The sequence below is a fragment of the Orycteropus afer genome, unplaced genomic scaffold, assembly GCF_000298275.1.
Source record: "Orycteropus afer afer isolate SDZICR_OR568_19922 unplaced genomic scaffold, OryAfe1.0 scaffold00040, whole genome shotgun sequence".
Classification (NCBI taxonomy): domain Eukaryota; kingdom Metazoa; phylum Chordata; class Mammalia; order Tubulidentata; family Orycteropodidae; genus Orycteropus; species Orycteropus afer.
Window position 1 is genome coordinate 3136304 of NW_006921627.1, and position 21158 is coordinate 3157461.

The 21158-nt window shown below is 37.5% G+C and overlaps 1 protein-coding gene across 1 annotated transcript in view; it reads left to right on the forward strand.

The window, feature by feature from the left end:
- The window catches only part of DCP1B (decapping mRNA 1B), a 62862-nt gene that overhangs the window by 20554 nt on the left and 21150 nt on the right, over positions 1 to 21158 (forward strand). Inside the window, exons 4-5 of the mRNA XM_007937027.2 lie at positions 14540 to 14606; positions 18342 to 18477. Of these exons, the coding sequence (XP_007935218.1) occupies positions 14540 to 14606; positions 18342 to 18477 (203 nt within the window). The remainder of the gene's footprint in view (positions 1 to 14539; positions 14607 to 18341; positions 18478 to 21158) is intronic.

A 21158-nucleotide genomic window follows, 5' to 3' on the forward strand; every position in this document is an offset into this window, starting at 1 on the left:
GAGACAAAGTATATGTGAACTGCTGTATGAAAAGTGAATTTACTCTGTAAATCTTCACCCAAATCAAAATAAAATTAAAAAAAAAAAAAACATGCTATGAACATTCTGGATCACATGCTTATTTCTCTTGGGTTTAAAATCTAGGAGTGGAATTGATGAGATCATTTTGTGGGATTTTGCTTAGCTTTCGACGCTGTTGAATGGTTTCCTAAAATTGTGCCTATTTATATTCTTACTAATAATGTATGAGTTTTAGTTGTTCCATATCCTTGTCAACATTTGATATTGTTGGTTCTTTTAATTTTAGCTATTCTGGGAGTTCTGAAGTGATACCCCATTGTGGTTTTAACTTACATTTGCCCTGTAACTAATGGTTGTTATGTTGTTGTTAGGTGCTGTTGAATTGGTTCTGACTCACAGCAACCCTATGTACATTAGAACTAAACACTACCCAGTCCTGTACCATCCTCACAACTGTTGCTGCGTTTGAGCTCATTATTGCCGCCACTGTGTCAGTCTGTCTTATTGAGGGTCCTCCTCTTTTTCGCCAACTCTCTCCTTTATCAAGCATGATGTTCTCCTCCAGGGACTGGTCCTTCCTGATAACTTGTCCAAATACATGAGATGACATCTCATGATCCTCACTTCTGAGGAACATTCTGGGTGCACATCTTTTAAGATAGATTTGTTTCATGGTATATTCAGTGTTCTTAGCCAACACCATAATTGAAATGCATCAATTCTTTGGTCTTCTTTATTCATTATCCATCTTTTGCATGCCTAGGAGACTATTGAAAATACCATGGCTTGGGTCAGGTACACCATAGTCCTCAAAATGATGTCTTTGCTTTTCAACACTTTAAAGAGTTTTTTGTGTTTTTTTCCCAGCAGATTTGCCCAGTGCAATACATCATTTGATTTCTTGACTATTGCTTCCATGGGTGTTGATTGTGGGCATTGAGTATAGATCCAAGTGAAATGAAATCCTTGACAACTTCAGTATTTTCTCTGTTTATCATGGTGCAGAACACTTTTTCATATATTTATTGGACATTGGAGGATATGCAAATTAAAACCAGAATAAGAGAACCACGTATTCCCTAGAGTGGCCAAATTAAAATATTAGCAAGTGTTAGCAAGGGTGTGGAACACCTGGAACTCTTCACATTGCTGATGGGAGTGTAACATGGTACGACCACTTTGAAGAACTATTTGACAGTTTCTTATGAACATATACTTATCATATGATCCCACAAATTCCACTCATAGTATTCTTTTACTTACAAGAAATGAAAACATATGTCCACACATAGACTTGTACACAAATGTTCATAGTAATTTTATTCATAATAGCAAAAACAATACAAAGCAAACAAACAAACCCTGGAAACAACCCAAATGTCCTTCAGTAAGTGGAATGCTACTCAGCAATAAAAAGGAATGAGCTACTGATACATGCAACAAAATGGGTGAACCTCAAAGATATTATTGCTGAGCAAAAGAAGCCAGACATACAAGAGTACAGACTGTATGACTCCATTTGTATGAAGTTTAAGAACAGGCAAAATTAATACATGATGGTAGAAGTCAGAAAACAGTTCTCTCTGTTGGGGTGGTGGAGATGGGGTGCGGTTACTGACTGGCAAGGGGAATGAAGGAACTTTCCTGGGTTATGAAAATCTTCTATATCTTATTTGGAGTGGTCATTACACAAGAGTGTACTGTTATCAAACTCTTGTATAGAAAACTTAAAATCTGTGCATTTTATTGAATATATATTATTTCTCAATTCAAAAAAGTAAGAATAATTGAACTTTAAAGAGATTTAAAGAAATGAATGCTTAAATATGTTACTTTTTTTCCTTATTAACCATTTCATCTAACCCTCATCTTGTTTTCTAATTTAATAAAAATGTTCTACCAACACTCAATTTTGTACCTTGGCTTTGTCAGCCTGGGAATACAACCATTCTTGTTATAAAACACATCTCTAGGACTTGAAATTGAATGATATCAAAAGCCTTTCAGGTAGCTTGACCTCAAATGACAGGTTTGAGTAATCTGAGGTAAGGAAAAAGCTTAGTTTGCATTTCTCATTTCCAGATCCCTTAGAAAGATTATGCCTCTTTCGCTCTGACTTGGGGCCTCTGCTTTCTCCACATGGTCAGAGAAGAAAGGTATCTTTTGGCTGAAAATAGGAAAACATGTATAACTTAATTTTTGACCTAAATATGAGAAATTAACTTTCCAATCTCCTCTTACGAGTCAAAGAAAAGAAAAGAAAAAAAATTCTGGCAGAAAGAAGCCTATGTCTTCTCTGCAGTCCTTTCAAACACTTCATCTTAAAGGTAGCATATTTCTTTCCCCAGAACAAAACGTGTTGTAACAAGTTAATGAAGTTTTAAAATATAATTTTAGGTGTTTTCTTGATGGCTATTAAAGAACATCTTTGAGGTGTAAATTCTAATTTTAATTTCTTTAAAACCTGCATAGATGTATCCATACCTATATTCCTATAGATATACCTTTCCACACCAAAAAACCTAACCCACTGCCATGGAGTTGATTCAGACTTATAGTGACCCTATAGGACAGAATAGAACTGCCCAGAGAATTTCTAAGGCTGTAAATCTATACAGAAGCAGACTGCCTCATCTTTTTCCTGGAGAGTGGGTGGTGGGTTTGAACCCCTGACCTTTTGGTTAGTAGTTGGATGCGTTAACCAATGTGCCACCAGAGCTCCTTAGATATACATTTAGGTATTCTTAAAACTAATAACAGTAATAAAGTCAAATTTGTTAACAAAATGGGTCATAATTTGGAAGTAACATTGCTCATTATACGTTGAGTACATTTTGTGAAACATATGCTCTGCCATTATACTACTATTCAAAAAAACACACAACCCACTGCCATCAAGTAAATTCCAACTCAAAGTGACCTCCATTGGGTTTCCAAGCCTATAAATCTGTGCAGAAACAGCCTGCCTCATCTTTCTTCCATGGAAGGGCTGGTGGATTTGAACCACCGACCTTTTGATTAGCAGCCAAATGTCTTACCCACTACACCACCAGAGCTCCTATTGTTGTTGTTATGTGCCATGGAGTCAGACGCAACTCATAGAAACCCCTTCTTGGGTTTTCGAGGTGGTATCACTATGGAAGTAGATTGCCCAACCTTCCTTCCGAGGAGTGGCTGGGGGGTTTGAACTGCCAGCCTTCTGTTATCTAGGTTAATGAGAAAGCAGTGACATGAGTAATAAATTGTAGGCCTCTTGTGGGCAGTGACCACATCTTGTATTTTATTTATATTCTATGGTGCCAGATAAACACAGATATGGATAAGAAATAGACATGTACAGTGCACTCAAGGTAATGCCCAAATCATTTATATTAATTTGAGAATTATTATGTAAGTATGATGTTTTTGTCCAATATTCTGGGACATCAGTATGCTTAAGACAAACTTTTGAAGACCTTCTGCAAAGGGCTGACTGAGAAGGAGCCAAAACGTTGCCCAGCTTTCCAAAATTTCCCCCCATTAACCATTTCATGATAGAGACTGAAAAGGCTACCTCTCAAACTAATGCAAAGCTGAACTGTATAGTTCATTTTTTCCATAGCTAGGGATGGTAATCAATCCTTCTGCTTTTTAAGCCTTTTCCTAGGCTTCAGGCTACATGGAGTAATAAAACTTCCTTCACTTTAGCACATCCTAAGACCCTGAGACTTTATCATCTCTTTTCTTAACCTTGGAATCAGTTCAGACATTTATTAAAGAAGAAGTTTGAAAGGTTAAAAGTGAACCCTAGATAAATTTATTCCTAAGAAAATGAAAGCCACATTATCTGCCCACAGATAATTTAGAGTTTATTTTTCCATTCTAGGATATTTACTGGTATACTGATGGCCTCAAATAGTAGTTCTTAACCTTCTATGGGTCACAAACCTCTTTGAGAATATGATTGATTTCCTTTTACCCTCCCTCCTTCTCGCCTTCTTTCTCTTCCTTCCTTTCTATCTTTCTTCAGATATTTTTTGATTGCCTACTCTGTGCCTGGCATTGTTCTAGGGGGTCTATGCGTTGTATTTCCCCACCCCACCAAAAAATGTCTATTTGCATATATATTTGAAAAAAAAAAAAACGACGTCGCGTTGGATCCAACTCACAGTGACCCCTCCTTGGGTTTCTAAGGCAGTATCAGTTTGGAAGTAGATTGCCCAACCTTCCTTCAAAGGAGTGGTTGGTGGGTTTGAACCGCCAGCCTTCTGGTTAGCAGTCTAATGCCTTAGGCACTATGCCACCAGGATTTCATTACCTCCGAAAACCCTACGTGGTCAAGAAATACTAACCTTAAAAATAATTATATGGTTCCTAGACAGACTCTTTGGGGCCCTGGTATTGCAGTGGTTAAGCACTCATCTGCTAACAGAGACATCAGCAGTTCAAAACCACCAACCACTCCACAGGAGAAAGATGTGGCAATCTGCTTCCGTAAAGATTTACAGCCTTGAAAACTTTGTGGGGGCAATTTTACTGTCTTACAGGGTCACGATGAGTGGGAATCAACTCGATGACACGCAACAACAACAGCAGACAGAGTTTTTGTATCTACAGGAGTAACAACAGCATATCTAGCTATTCAGGATCTGACCAGCAATATAAGATTCCTTTAAAATAGACTCATTTCACATTCATGGGCAATATGGAATAGGAGACAAAGAATTTGACATTTCATATCCATCCAATCAGAATAGGTAACCTAAACAATCCTGAGGCTCTTTTTACTATGGGAGAGAGGAGTCGTTGGTTGTACTAGATAACCTACAAGGACTCTTCCCATCAGTTGAATCTGTGCTGCTTGGTAAGGAAGAAAGGCAGCCACTGAAATTAAAAAATGATAATGTGGTCACTGAATCTCACTTTGTGTCTATAAGCCTTCTTTGCTATTCTAACTGAAAAATTGATCTATTCATTATATACCATTGCTCAGAGAGCTAATGTATTTTCATGTATGATTAAGGGTTACACATCTACTGTGGCTTGAGTGATGAAACTTGTCGGGCTGACCTTAATCCCAGAATGACTTTTTCGGTCTCTCTTTGTCAGTACACGGCTCATGCTGAAAGGAAGAAATCTGAACTCTAACGGATACTATTTATCTGAAAACTAGCATTCTCTCAATTAAAGAAGGCTCTGAAAAAAGCCTAGAGTAGAGCCAAATTTCACTTTTGAGCTTTGTGGTATTGGCTGTATCTCTGGATTTCATATTTGTGTTTTTCCATGTGTTGAGTTGTGATACCTGATCATTCCTCAAAACATGCACACATAAACACACACGATATGGGTAAACAACACTCCTCTTCACGCTGACCACTCAATTTACACAGCCTGTACACATCCATTGTTTATGATTAGGGGACTTGTATCTAAGACATGAATTTAATGGATAAAGTGCATGTTGTTGTTGTTGTTATGAGCCGTCGAGTTGGCCCCGACTCATAGCGACCCCTCCTTGGGTTTCCGAGGCAGTATCACTACGGAAGTAGGATTGCCCAACCTTTCTTCCGAGGAGTGGCTGGTGGGTTTGAACCGCCAGCGGTCTGATGAGCAGGCAAGTGTCTTAGCCACTATGCTACCAGAGATAAAGTGCATATGCATGTCTAAACTTAATAATGACCTAGCATGCTTAGATGAGGAAGAACTCATATGGTAAAGCCACATATGGTGATATAGAGCTACTCTGTGACAGTAAAATTAAAGTGAAGTCACTTTTATTTTATTCTGAAAGAAAAACTTTTAAGATAATCAGCTTGACCAAGTATTTACTGCATAGTAATGCTGTTTGGATTCACAAACTGTTTTTGTGGCTTGGAGATGGACTGTGTTTTATATTTTGTTTTTGAAAACCCAGTTTGGTGTGATAGAAGTTGAAATCCTGGCAGAGAAAAATTGGATTCCGAAACATTTTCTGAAATGTTTAATGAATGAAGAAGCATCTTTTTATTTCCTTGCACTGACACAGCTTTGCATGCATTGAGTGTTCAGCTGTATTCTTCTAGAATCTTATGTTCCATATTACTGATTTTTGTCCAAAAATCATCTAGAAAATAGTTTCAAATAATCACATTCTGAAATCAAGGAATTAAATCTTAACCCACCGAAAGAAAAATTGTAATATTCTCTTGTTCTTATGGGTTTGGGAAAAGGAAAGCAATTTTGGATTTTGGCCAAAGATTGGGAATTAAAATTATTCTGTATGTGACCTTAAAACTCTTATTTAATAGTAGAATAAAAATGTCTACCTGTATCCATTGAGTAAGGTAAAAATGAAAAAAGTACAGAACCTTTAGGTTACTTTGCTTCATCTTGTCAGGAAGTAGCATTAGGCTCTTTTTTCTAGACGAGTGCTATATAAAATCTCAGAAATTTTTCAGTGATTGTGTGTTTTATAGTTGAGCTATTTTCAGCAGTTATTAAACACATAACTAAATAATCTTGAATATGAGAAACTCTGTTCTTCATTGGAACAAATTTTTGACTGTAGAGATACCTTCTATGTTTTATGTTAATGTAAACATGTATTTCTCATAAACTGCAAATATATGATACTGGGCTTTTTTTGCATGTTGTGATTCACTTAAAATAATAGATACTCATTCAGTGTTGCTGGTATAATTGACATTGCATAGAAATCTTTTATTTCTAAGATAATTTAGATAATTGTGTATATAAACTGTAGTGTCCTCTTAAGCCCAACTGGAATATGAATACTCTTTTTTTTTTTCTTCTAGATCAAAGTATTATTAGTTATACTCTGCCCTGTGTTTTACCATAATGAAGAGAAATGTTTGTGATTTTTGCACATTGATTGCATTCTTTCAGCTCTGAAGTTGCCACTGCCTGGCAGGTAGTCAATCAGAAAGCATGGTATATGGTAGAATTGCTGTGATAATAAATACACGTGAACTGAGTACATTAGTGCCTACACGATGCTGGATCAATAGACATATATAATCTTAGGGAACTCACATTTTAATGACAAAATATCATCAGCATTACTTATGCCTAAGAATATCATGTTTGAAGCAGAATGAACTCTAAGTGAAGTTAGAAGGAGAATATAAGGGGCAATGTAAGGAAACAAATCCATGTTCTGGTTACCTAGTGCCTCTCTGACAAGAAATATACCACAAATGGGATGGCCTTAACAAACAGGAATTTCTTCTTAAAGTTTGGAGGCTTTCAAAGTGCCAGTCTCTAGGGTCTGGGTGAGAGCCCCTCAACCTTGGGGTCCTGCTCTCCCTCCTGCTCCCGGCCCACTGGAGCTAGAGACATCTCTACTCAGACAGCTGCTGGCTGCTGAGGCTGACAAACCCAAGGTTGACAAGTAAAAAGGCACAGTCCCGATGTTACCAAACCACATGGCAGGCCATTAATTTAAGTCCCAAGGGTGGCAGAGCATGGTAGGCTGCAGAACAACAACACAGCTACATGCAGGGTCCAAGCGTGCCATAGGCTAGAGACCACTCTCCAAGGCTTCTGATTATATACAGGAAACAGACCACATCCCCTAAGGCAGCTACTCAGCTGCTTGTAGTAGATTCCACCATAGAGTTGATTACCAGTCTCATCATGGGGAATACTACATCTAGCTACCCAGCCACTTAACCAGGCCCAGCCAAGCTGACACACAAACTGAACTACCACAAAGCCCATGCTATAATCTCTAGTAGGTGTAATCATTTGATACAGAGGATCTAGCACATCTGGTCTATTAATTAAGCCAGAATAGTGATAACTATTGATATGAGTAATTGCAAGGATTATTTATGATATAAGATCTTGAAGTCTTAGATTTCAGTTCAATTCAGCAAATATTTGTTGAATATCTGCCACATGCTAGGTGATTTGCTAGGTGTGTTTACAAAGTCCTACTCTCCAGGAGCTTTAGTTGTGTAGATACTTACTTATGTGTGTATTTTAGTACACTTTTTTTTTTTTTAGAGCAGTTTAGGTTTACAGAAAAAGTGTGCATAAAGTACAGAAAGTTCTGTGTACCCCTGTTCTCCTTTCACACAATTTCTTCTGTGATTAACAACTTGCATTAGTTTGGTACATGTGTTAACAACTGATGAACCAATATTGATATATTATTATTAACTAAAGTCTGTAGTTTATATCAGGATTCACTTTTGTGTTGTACAATCATATAGGTTTTGACAGATGCATAATACCATATGTCCAGCATTACAATATCATACAGAATAGTTTCACTGCCCTTAAAATTCCCTTAAAATTGCCATTAAAATTCACCTATTCATTCCTCACTCCCTGCCCTGCTGCAGGTTGATTTTTTTTTTTTTTTTTTTTTTTTGGTAGAAGGATGTACAAAAAATTATGGGAACAAAACACAGCTTGGGACTGTTTATCTCCGGGGTAGTGACAGAAAGACTGAGTCTTCAAGGATGAGTAAGAAAGAGCTCAGAGAAACTGGACATGATGCAGAGGGAAGACATTTGGGTAACCTTGTTTGATATTTGTGATCTAAGAGATTTTGAAATTAATCAGCAAGATTGTGAACAAAATGAAAATATAAATTTAAATGACCAACAAAACAGAGTAAGTTGTTCCTATTTATATTTATTACTGAGTATGGCTTTTTCGGTTTCTTGTTTTTTTAAATTCACTTACTTTATTAAATCTTTTAAAAGAACTTTTCCCTGAAATGAATAAAATTAGTAAATTAGTATATTATAAAGAAGACTTTTCATGAGACTGATGGTAATAAGCAGGCCACAAGATTCCCATTTTGGAAGCATAATGAGTACCTCTGTGGAGATTAGGAAGGTCCAATGACATTACATAAATTTGTTGTTAGAAATAAAAACTTTTGAAAAGATAAATCTGTATTTTACCTTGAAGGTAATAAACTGTCATTTATAGTTGGAGGGTACATAATAATTTAATCCAAATGAGTATAATACTGAGAGGTATTTTTTAAAATTATTTTTAATAGTTCTAACTTTCTATTGAAGTTAATTTATTTAGAAAAGGGAGATTTGTTTTTACTTTATATATATTTAGATTTTCTACTGGTTTCCCAAAAAGTGTTCATGAGTATTGTTGTTGTTGTTGTTGTTGTTATTTGCCATCAAGTCGAAGGAACTGCTCCTCATCTACTGTGAACCTTCTAATATTCCAAGATCATGGGATCACTAATTTGTGAGGTACAGTTAAAACTGTGTCATATGAAAAGAGCCAGACCCACGGGCCAAAGATAACAGTGCTATGTCGACTCTTAGTGGACAGTGAAGATTTTGTTGTACAAGATTGTGTCCGTGTTTGGTCAGTAAAGCTAAGGCAGAAGGTGAATGGAAGAACATTTCTTTAAAGGCGTTAAGATTGTGTTCAAGGAAAGCATTTTTCACGCAAAGCGTTCCCAATGGGGTAGAAGCAAAGAATCCACATAGAGCCAGCCAGACATGGCCTTTGTTTCCCATCCGGGAAACATAAGCCGCACAATTGCTGCCCTAGCAATTGCTCCCCTAAAAGTACTGCCCATACTAGGAATTCCAGATTCCTTTTATTCTTTTCCTCTCCCTCTCTCCCTTTCTTCCTTTTGAGAGCCCACATGAGCCTTGGTTTAAAAGGTTCCCAGTCTGTTATAATCAACCCTAAAAGTTAAAATTTTGTTTTTGAATACTTACTTTTTCCATTTAGAAGGCTGGGGGAGGGGTATATTTTAGAGAAAACATATCGAACCCAGAAAAATGACTCTGCCTAAGTCATTTAACCTTGTTAGAGCACAGATTCCCCATTAGCAAAGCTAGGTTATTGAACTGCTCTCTGTCTTGTCTGTGTGTACCTACAAAACTCAGACATGGAATCTAATATGTAAATTTTGATGTCCCCAATCTTTCTCTCAGAATTAAAAAGGAATGTAGATTAGTATTTTAACGTAGAAGGTAAGTGTCTTAATTGGTATGTAAAGGCAATATTGCATTGCCTGTTGTCTCAAATACAGCTTGTTTTCAGTTGAGAATTTCTGAAACATGACATAAACCATGACAGTGCAATTTTAGGCAAAATTTCCCAAATGTGCTGTTGAAAATGTGTATACAGTACAAAAAGGCATGCCAGAAAGATGAGCCCTTAGAGTGGTGGAGTCCTACATCCTAAGTGTCATTAGAATATTTCATAGTAAATTTCAACATGATCTTCATGTTCTTTGGGATTTCTTACCTCCAGGAGAGATGTAGAAACAGTTGAGTTGAGCTTCATGCACCAAGGTGCCCTTAAACTTCACCTCTGTTTCTGCCGACAGGTGACTGCCAAGTGGCTGGTAGGCAGGTGTAGCAGGCTGCACCAAGGCTCGAAACATTGTAAATTTCCAGATGTGTACTAATAAGTACGTTGATTTTGAAAAATAAATATCCTGCTCATGAGCTTTTCTCTTTGTAATTTTTTAAAACCCAGAAACCATTCCTGAAGTTACCATCACAGGGCTACAGAAGTTTGCATAGCCATATCACGTTGCTGCAAACTTAGGTTACAGTAATTATTTTAAGATTATTCTAAAAAACCACACCTTCTTCCTTCGTTCATTTCAACATTGTCCTTTTCTTTTCCCTCTGCTGTTCTTACTGCCTACGTAGGCATGGGCTTCTCACCCAGTGGCTTTACAGGAAAACTTGGATTGAAATGTGAAGTTAATGGTTTCTGTCAGCCTGTCAGCTCATCACCTCCCTAAGGCATGATGATCTCTGGTTTTTATATATCACCACGAGCTGCTTTGATATACCCTCTTGTGTGGAAGAGTGATAGGTCTGGCCAGGGGTTGGGAGACCTTGGGCCTAAGAAGCAGAAAACTTCAGTTGGAATGTGCACTTTAATGTAATTCACTGCCCCTTTCCCAGTGGAATGAAGCTCAAGTGGCAAAACTATTTTAGGAAAAGAAAAATTAGCCCCAGTTCTACATTGTATCTTGGTGCCACCTTTCAGGATCCAGAACTGGAGCAATCTGTTGCTTGCTCTCCCTCTCTTTTGTTTTGTTTCCTCTTGGCTATTTAGATTTTAGGTTCAAAGTAAATATTAACTGAGATGAAAAGAACTATTTCAAAATGATCTTGTTTTAATCTTAAAGCCACGTTGCTTTAGAGATAAACAGTCCTGTCCTAAAGAAGTCACCACAATGTCTTAAATAATTACTACAAATCCAGTCTTTCCTTCATTCTGCTTTGACATTTGAAAGATGTTTCCATAGCTTTTCCCTTTCTAAATCTTCATTTCAGTTCCTCATGGTTATGACAATGTCAAACTGCTTTTCTATTTGTATCAACAGTTTCCTTGGCATCCTCCCCTTACAAAAACCTAGTTCCTTATGTCAGATGACACAAATGTGTGATACCACAAAAATTACACCCAAAATATTTCTATTAATATATTTTACTGATGAGACACAAATATCTGGTTTTTCCTCTGCCTCTGTGTTCTTGGACCTCAGATTCCTTAGTTATGCCAGGTTTTTCTTCCCTGCTTCCACCCTCCTCCTTTGATAGTTTTGGAAGATTCAGACTGCCGTGAAAGAAAATTTGCACTACAGTCAAAAAATAGATCAGGCTCCTAGTTTTGTAACAAGATTAAAGCACACAAACATACTCAGATTTATAAGTGGATGAATGTCAGTGATTCAGTCCACTTTTACTTACAAGACAGGAGACTGGGTGAGTTTGGATGCAGGAACCTGCATGAGAATCAGAGTGGGGAGTTAGTGTTGATGGACTAGAGACAACCTTGAATATAAAGTTTTGAGATACACATTTAATGATCTTGAGATGAAAGAATACTGTTTTGGTGTAAAGGCACTTGTACCATTAAGCTGCAGAACTCAGATGTTCTTTTTTCCAAAAGATTGCTAATGTACTAAGGAGAAATATATGGATAATATGATCCTGGTTAAGAAAGAGCTGGGAGGGGTCACTTTTTTCCTCCTTTCTGAGGTATATTTATTATACAAAAACGAAGTTAAAACCCCATTGCTATCTTTTGGCATGTTTACTAGTAAGTTTAGATTCATAGAGTTCATTTTTTAAGATATCTGCTTAAAATAGCACTAGGAAAAACATTTCTTCTAATTAACTTTTGAGTAGTAGCTGGTGGATTTGAACCACCAGCCTTTTGGTTAGCAGTCAAATGCCTTAGGCACTATACCACCAGAGCTCCTAACTAACTAGGTAAGAGACACATTAATTTGGGTGAAAGGAAAGGCAATATACAAAAAGTAGATGACCTGTACAATATCACTAAGGAAAAGGAAGACACAGAAAAGTGCACAAGACTTTCAGGCAACCAAGGTAAACACTTACACAAAAAGTGCTGCATTATCAGGAATAACAATGTATGAATGGATATATAGGTAGACAGGCAAGATGATCAAGTATGGATGGGAGAACAAAACTATACCCACGACCATATAGGTTTGACAGATGATATTTCTACATACGTTATCTGTACAATCTGTTAAAATATCCATGTATATGGTAGAGCTAACGGGCATAACCAAAAACCTTGTGGGCTCAGTACTATAGTAATAGGGGACATCAAGGTTAATTGGCATAACACAGTCCACAAAGACAATGTTCTACATCCTACTTTGGTGAGTAGTGACTGGGGTCTTAAAAGCCATCTAAGGTGCAACTATTGGTCTCTCATTTTCTGAAGCAAAAAAGAGTGCAAAAAAATCAAAGACATGCATGGAAACAATCTAAGGGACTAGTGAACCATGTGAACCTCGGCCTTCACCACCCTGAGACCAGAAGTATTAGATGGTGCTTGGCTACCACTCCTGACCACTCTGAAAGGGACTACAATAGGAGGTCTTGGATAGAGTAGGAGAAAAATGTGGAACAAAACTCAAAATCAAAAAAGACTAGGCTTCATGGTATGATAGAGACTGGTGAAACCCCCAAGACTGTGGCCCTTAGTCACACTTCAAACCTGGAACTAAACTCACCCCCATGGCTCAACTTTTAGCCAAACAATAGACAAGCCTATAAGGTGAAAAATAGTACCAGGAAGGTACACACTCCTTAGAACAACCAGCCCTAAGAGATCAAAAGGGCCTAAGAGATCAAAAGGACTGCATTTGCCCAGGGATGAAGCTCAGAAAGCAGAAAGGGATAGGAAAGGATAAGGGGAAGAAATGGGAAGAATGCTATTATATTGTAGGGATTGTGACCAGTGTCACAAAACAAAATGTGTATGAACTGTTGAATGGAAAACCAATTTGCTCTGTAAATTTTCACCCAAATCACAATAAAAATTATAAACATTTCCTTTACCATTTGGTATCTGAATCATTGTGGACAAGAAGCAAAAATTCCACACCTAGGCATTGGTCAGGCAAGTGGGGGGGAAAAGCTGTGGTTAAAATGTCACAGCTGATTAAATGACCAAGTAGTATTCATATAATTAAATGTTTTGAAAGTTTTTTTTGCCAGTTTTCATTGTCTTATCCTACATAATATTGCTACTATTTTCAATGAAGTTTTTAAAAATGTATTATGTAGTTAATGCACTACTTACTTGATTAATACCACCAGATCCTCAACTAGATATATATAAATGTATTTTGGAATCATTTCAGCCTTTGCTATAAAAATGATTCAGATGGTCACATGATACAACTTAAAAAAATTACTAAATGAATCAACAGCAGCTGTATTATACCACATTTTTCTTTCATTACTAAATGATTAAACTGTAGTCATGTCTAATGCTTCAACAATTGTAAATTTTCTGACATGTTGAAGTTAAAGATTTATTATTGAATTTTATTTTTGCCAGCACCCCTATTCTAAATTATAGCTGACAAAGCCAATTTCCAGTTAACATATTCCTGCAGCAGGGGAGTGGTTTCTATGCATAATTTGTGCATCAGGTTTCTCAAAACATACAAATAAAGATAAAATATGTTTATTAAATGGGTAAATGGAGTACAGAAATGATATTCCAAAGCCAGGAAGTTCAGAACTTATAATTTCATTTTCACTGTGTATATACATTCATTTCAGAAGCATTTGCAAAATGCCTATTGTGTTCAGGTGCTAAATTTTCAAGAAAAACACACATTATTGGATACATGTATCTGTATGTGAGGAACCCTGGTGGCTCAGTGGTTAAGTGCTCAGTTGCGAACCAGAAGGTGGGCTGTTCTAAGCCACCAGTCGCAATGTGTGAGAAAGATGTGGCAGTCTGCTTCCATGAAGATTTGTAGCCTTGGAAACCTTATGGAGCCATTCTACTGTGTTCTACAAGGCTGTTATGAGTACAAATTGACCCAATGGCAATGGGTTCTGTGTGTGTGTGTGTGTGTGTGTGTCTTTGGATAAGACCACTGCAGATTTCTTTGTGGACTTAAGAAATTTCAATGCTAGATTTTCAGACTTCAGTTCTGGTGATTGTTTTCATTTATAGGATAAGTGTACATGTTCCTTTAGAATGGAAAAGGTAATTTGTTTGATGTGTTCTTTTGTAGTGTCCATTTATGGAATTTGGTTTTATGATAAGGAAGAATGCCAAAGAATTGCAGAGCTTATGAAAAAGTAAGTGCTCAAGGTTAAGTATTTTTCAGGACCTGGTGCTTTTGTGTTTCTGAATGTATGTAACTATAATTTTAATTTCTTACTGAAATCCTTTTCACAGTCATCCAGAAACATTTATTATTATTTAATAAATGAAAAATAGACATAGAAAGGACTTGCTGCATTTTCATTAGGTAAGATTTATCATCTGGAATGACTCAACTCATTTTTTCTGCCAGTGTAAAATATATGTGTGTTCTTCCAAATGGCAGTTTTCCTTAATATTTTCTACATTTGTAGATTAGTAGTTATTTTTTTCCCCACCCCTGGTAACCATCAAAGAATATTTATGTTTTTGTGAAACCCTTTTCTTGACTTTTTACCATACCGAACCAAAACCAAACTCACTGTCATCGAGTTGTTTCCAACTCATAGCAATCAATGCCCATTGGGTTTCCAAGGCTATAAATCTTTAAGGAAGTAGATCACCATGTCTTCCTTCTGTGGGGCAGCTGGTGGGTTTGAACCACTGACCTTCTGGTCGGCAGCCAAACGCCTTATCCACTACACCACCAGAGCTCCTTAGCGATCTGTAAAGTAGTAATTTTTTGCTTTTAAATATAAGTTATCAATATGTATATCAATAAAGAGAGCATTCAGAGCCATTCTAAAGGGCTGCTTCAGATTCGCTTTCATTTCTTTCCGGCCTTCCATGCTTACCCATGCCCATTTAACTGCATATCCATGTTTGTAGAAGCTCTCAATTTTCTCACTTGTCTCAGACACTGTGTATCCTTGTTGTTGTTGTTGTTATGTGCCGTTGAGTCAAACCCAACTCACAGAGACCCCTCCTTGGGTTTCCGAGGCAGTATCACTACGGAAGTAGGATTGCCCAACCTTCTTTCCGAGGAGTGGCTGGTGGGTTTGAACCGCCAGCCATCTGGTTAGCAGGCAAGTGTCTTAGCCACTGTGCTATCCTTAGGATAGTCTTTATTTTCAATTTCTTTGGAAACATCTGAGTTAATATTAATTTAGAAATCAGTAGATAGTCTTTCTCATTACTAATCTCTTTTTTCTTTTAATCTCTTCATACTTTATGATATGTCCCTTTCTGCATTTTGGGAAACTTAAATTCCTGTCTGACTTTCCCACTCTTTGTGTCCCTGATTGCCTTGAAGGGAGGACCCAGCCTACTGTTTGCTCTGTGATTGGCCGCCTCTCTGATCAGTTCTTGAGCCCCAGGGCTGCTCACTTGGAGGCAAGTGTTTCTCTGCTGTTTATGGGGATGGTAAGAAAGAGCCTCAGAATTAAATGAGTTTCCTGCTTGTGCTGTACCTCAGCCTGGACTGGACTCAGCTGAGCACAGAGCTGCTGCCCACACTGATGTGACAGAGTATCTCCAGCTGAGAAAGAACCAATTTCCAGTTTTAAGTCCTAGGGCAATGAAATGACTAAAAAGTGGCCCCAAGGCAATGAAAAATGAGAAGCCCCCCCACTTTTTTTAAATAAATCGGCATTGATTCCTGAAAATCTAGCTTCTGATAACTAATTGTAGGTAACTAACTCAAGTTGCAGCTGGTGATTAAGTGTGTTCAAACTGGTATTTACCGCCATAACAACTAGTTTCTAGAACTTTCATGTTACTGTAAACTGTGCAGTGGATTATAATAGCAGGATTTCATATAGACTAAAAAATACCTTGTAGCTCAGCCAAGAAGCCATGTTACAATTGTCAGCATTCTGCATAATTATGTAACAGCTGGGGAGGACATTGATTGTTCACCAGCAATAAGCAGCTGATTGGTGTGGATTCCGAGCCCTTCCCCAATTAGAAATCTCTCAGAAAATTCTCTTTTTTTTTTCCATAAAATTCATAGCAATAATAAAAGAATGTAAATGGAAAGTCAAAGCACACAAAGGAAAAAAAAAAATATTTCCTCAGCATCACCTAACAGTAGACAGGCAGAATTTGACCTATCTTCCCTGGTAGTGTAGAGCCTAAGGCGTTTGACTGCTAACCAGAAGGCTGACCGAAGGAAGGTTGGGCAATCTACTTCCATAGAGATATCACCTCGGAAACCCAAGGAAGGGTTGCTATGAGTCTGGTCTGACTCCAAGGCACATAACAACAACAGCAAGCTCTTCTCGGAATTAGTATGGAATCTTCACCGTGTTTCTGAACTGCCAGAGAACAATGGTACTTGAGTTGCTGAGATCATCCTTGCTTTAACTTCAAAGCAGTGTGCAATGAGGGGAAAAAAAAATCTTGATTTCTGTTGAGATTCAAACCCAAGAGGGTTTGAATAACTTTGTGCGGAGAGACCAAAAAACTGACCTGGGGTCACTCTAAAAGACATCGAGTTTATTAGGGGCTCTTATGGGAGCTCTGCTAGCGTAGTGCCTAAGGCACTTGACTGCCAGAAGGCTGGCGGTTCAAACCCACCAGCCACTCCTCAGAAGGAAGGTTGGGCAATCTACTTCCGTAGCGATACTGCCTCGGAAACCCAAGGAGGGTGGCTATGAGTTGGTCCTGACTCCACGGCACATAACAACAACAACATGGAAAAGCAGCAACTGCATCCAGCAGCGGCAGGCTGGTCAATGTCTCCTGAGGTCTATGCCCCACCCCCCACCCCCTGACCTACAAGTACTTGTACAGTAGTAGAACAATCACAAGGGGGCTTGGTGACAAGCCAGACTAGTCTGTCTGGCTGCCAATGCAGGTGATCAGCTTCCCTCCCAGGGTATTGCAAAATGTTCTGGCCAATAATAAGTTTCTATACGTTGGTGGTCACAAGTGGATGTTCCTTCCTCATAAAGTGTTGGCATCAGCGGCTGCAAGCTTGGCTGCCCCAGGAATGTATAGGGAGAGGAAGCCAAAGAAAGGAAGTACATTTAAGATGGCAGAGCAGGAGCCATTTTCAGGTGTTTTAAAAGCCTAAAGCTCTGGTAGCATGGTGCCTAAGGCACTTGACTGCTAACCAGAAGGCTGGTGGTTCAAACCCACCAGCCACTCCTCAGAAGAAAGGTTGGGCAATCTACTTCCCTAGTAATACTGCCTCGCAAACCCAAGGAGAGGTTGCTATGAGTCAGGTCTGACTCGACAGCACGTAACAACAACAGTATACAATTTGCTATGCAGCTCTCTTGCTGTTTGAGAACTCTAAATTGGGTTTCCTTAGCAATTCATGAGCCCTTTCAAATGCCCTAGATAAATGGTTGGGAAATTTTTCTGCAAATGGGCAAGATAGTAAATATTCTAAGCTTTGCAGGCCCTATATTAGTTGCAGGCAGGGCTTCAAACCAGTTCACTTTGGTTCGACCTCCTGCTGAAAATTTGCATTTGCACCCCAGATGTACTAAATCAGAATCTACATTTTAACAAGATCCCCAAGTGACTCTTACATATGCAGGATGTCAAACCATGTAATGAACCAGTTCAAATCCCTGGTTACAGCTAATCAGCTCTGCAACGAGAAGTATGGCTGTGCTACAATAAAATTTTATTTACAGGTAGGTAGTGGGCCGGATTTGACCTGTAGGTCATAGTTTGCTGACTCCTATTCTAGACTCATCTAGGCTGTCAGTGTATACAGCCCCCCAAATCTCTTTTCTTTTTTTCAGTTCCAAGCAGTCTTTTTTCCTAATACGATTGTAACAGTATAAAAATAACTGGATAAGAATCAGGAGATAGTTTTAAAAACCATTTGTGTTCCATTGGTTTTTCTTGTATGGATTTCCACCTTTGCTTTCTAGCCTGACTCAGTATGAACAGTTGAAAGCCCATCAAGGAACAGCAGCAGGAACCTCCCCAATGATCCTCAATTCAGGAGAGGGGAAGGAAGTGGATATCTTAAGAATGCTGACCAAGGCCAAAGATGAATACACAAAGGTGAGTTTTTGTCCTTTCTTGTGATACATACTTAAATTCCACAGTGGGGATATGCTCTTTGAGAAAGGTTGGATGTTATTCCTTTCATCAGACAAACTCATGAAAAATAAAATCTTCATTAGCTTTTAGTAGGCTAAAGAAAACTAGTATTTGATTTTAAGTGAATTAAAAAATAACCTAAAGAATCAGTAGCCTTTATATATACAAATAAGGAGCTCTGGTGGTGTAGTGCCTAAGACATTTGACCACTAAGCAGAACATTGGTGGTTCAAATCCACCAGCTACTCTGCAGAAGGATGACTGGGCAATCTGCTTCCGTAAAGATTTACCACCTCGGAAACCCACTGGGGGGTCGCTGTGAGTTGGAATCAACTCCACAGCAGGGAGTTTGGTTTTGGATTTTTATATATAACCTGTAACTTTAAGGTAATCCCTAAAGAAATACCAATAAGTTTCTTTTTTCTCTTTCTTTTTTTCTTTTTCTGGAGCCAGACAAGTTGATTATAAGGTTCATGTTGAGAAATTTAAAACAAGGTAGAATAGCCAGGAAACTCTGGCAAAAAGAGCAATGTGGAGAGCAAACTCTATCTGATACTAAAACATTAAAGCCTAAATATTTAAAACAGTGTGGTATTAACACATGAACAGCCAGATAGATTAATAGGATAGATGAGAAAGTCCAGAATTAGACCCAAGTTTATATGAAATTTAGGCTATGATAAAGTGACAATCTCAAATTTGCAATTTCAATGGATTTTTAAATATATGGTCTTGGGACAACTAGTAGCCATTTGGAAAATACAAAATTAGATCCAACCTCACACCAACTACCAATATAAATTCTAAATGTGTTAGAGGTTTAAATGTAAAATTAAAATTCTTCAAGTACCAGAAGAAAACATATATGGATTTTGTTGTAATCTGGGAAAGGGGAAATCTTCCTAACTAAATCTCAAAACCCAAAAGCTGTAAATTTAACTATAAAAATAAATAAACCTTTTGCATGATTTTGGGAGCCCTGGTGGCACAGTGGTTAAAGCCCTTGGCTGCTAACCAAAAGGTTGTCAGTTTGAACACACCAGCCTTTCTGTGGGAGAAAGATGTGGTAGTCTGCTTCCATAAAGATTACAGCCTTGGAAAACTCTTATGAGGCAGTTCTACTCTGTCCTATAAGGTCGCTACTTATAGGAATCTACTCAACAGCAGTGGATTTGGTTTGGTTTTTGGTTGCATGATTTAAAACACAGCAAAGTAAAAATAGTAATAATAATAAAAGATGAGAAAAAAAAATTTACAACCTAAATAACCCTATTTTATAAAGAGTTTATGACCTTTAAGAAAAGATTAACACCCTTAGAAAAATAAGAAAAAAAGAGAAGTCCTAAAATTTGGAAACTGGATGAAACAAATGTACTTAACTGAATATCATGTTTTGACATGGATTGCAAAGAAAAGGAATTAGTTTTTAGTAACTTTAGAACCCAGTATTTGAACTGAACACTTTTACTGCATTGTATTTTAAGGACAAAAAGAACTACAAAGAAATTATAAACTTTAGTCAGCGGTTTTATTGTTAATAGTAATATTGGCATTGTAATTTTGCAACTGGTGTGGAATATAACAAATGCATAATTATGTTAATGTGGTCAGAACAGAACTTTCAATGTAAGAGTGAAAAAGAAAAAGAAATTAAAACCATATAATACCAGATTTAAAATGTAAAAGTAATAGAATTAGTTCAATATTTTGTTTCTTAAATATGTAGTTCCTACCTCTCTGCCTGCAATACCCTAGACAAGGTAACAATCCAGTAGCAGTAAGCACCCCCAACACCCAGAATGTTTCTAAATATTATTCCTACTAAGAGATAGCAGGGTACCTTAAAGAAATTTCTGATATCAGGTCTGGGACAAGAAAATCAAACTAATAAGTCATGTGAAGAGGGTAAAATAGTCAGCTTGAAAGGACCACTGATCAAAAGCATCAAAAGAATGACTGCAATGAATTGAAACACAGTGAAAATATAAAAATTTATGAATTCATGGTTATGAGAGAACAAACATACAAACAAAAAATATCTATGTGTATAATATATATACATATAATATAAAAAAAATTATTATTGGCTATCCTTAGGTATACTACGGCACCAACTCCTTACTCTGAAAGTCAGCAATTAATGGGGAAGAATTGAACATTTATCCTGCCTGCCCTCTATGGACCATATTTCAGAGTAGTCCAGTAGCCCTGGAACAGCTAATGTAGATGGAGTGATAGAACTTAAAAACCCTGTACTGAAATAATTGATTTAGGCAATGATCCTAAGTAATATTAGAAAAATATGAGAAAGTGATGGGAACTTGACCATGGGAAGATCAGTCTGTCACCACCTGAACACACTGATCAACATCATAAAAGTTGGATAACCAGATATTCTGTGCCTCCTAATGTGACATAATGTGAAATATACAATACTACCTGAAATATTCTTGCCAAAAGAATTGATCCTAAATCTAATTAAGTCTTGAGCTCTGACTTCCTAGCCTATAGAAAACTAAGGGAAGGAAAGGAATAGTAAATAAAAATGACACCACAAGGAAGCAATCAGAAAAATCCTGAATGAAGTAGGACATGCTAAAGGACAATTGAGCCAGTTTTTCAACAGGCCTTTGACTTTATTG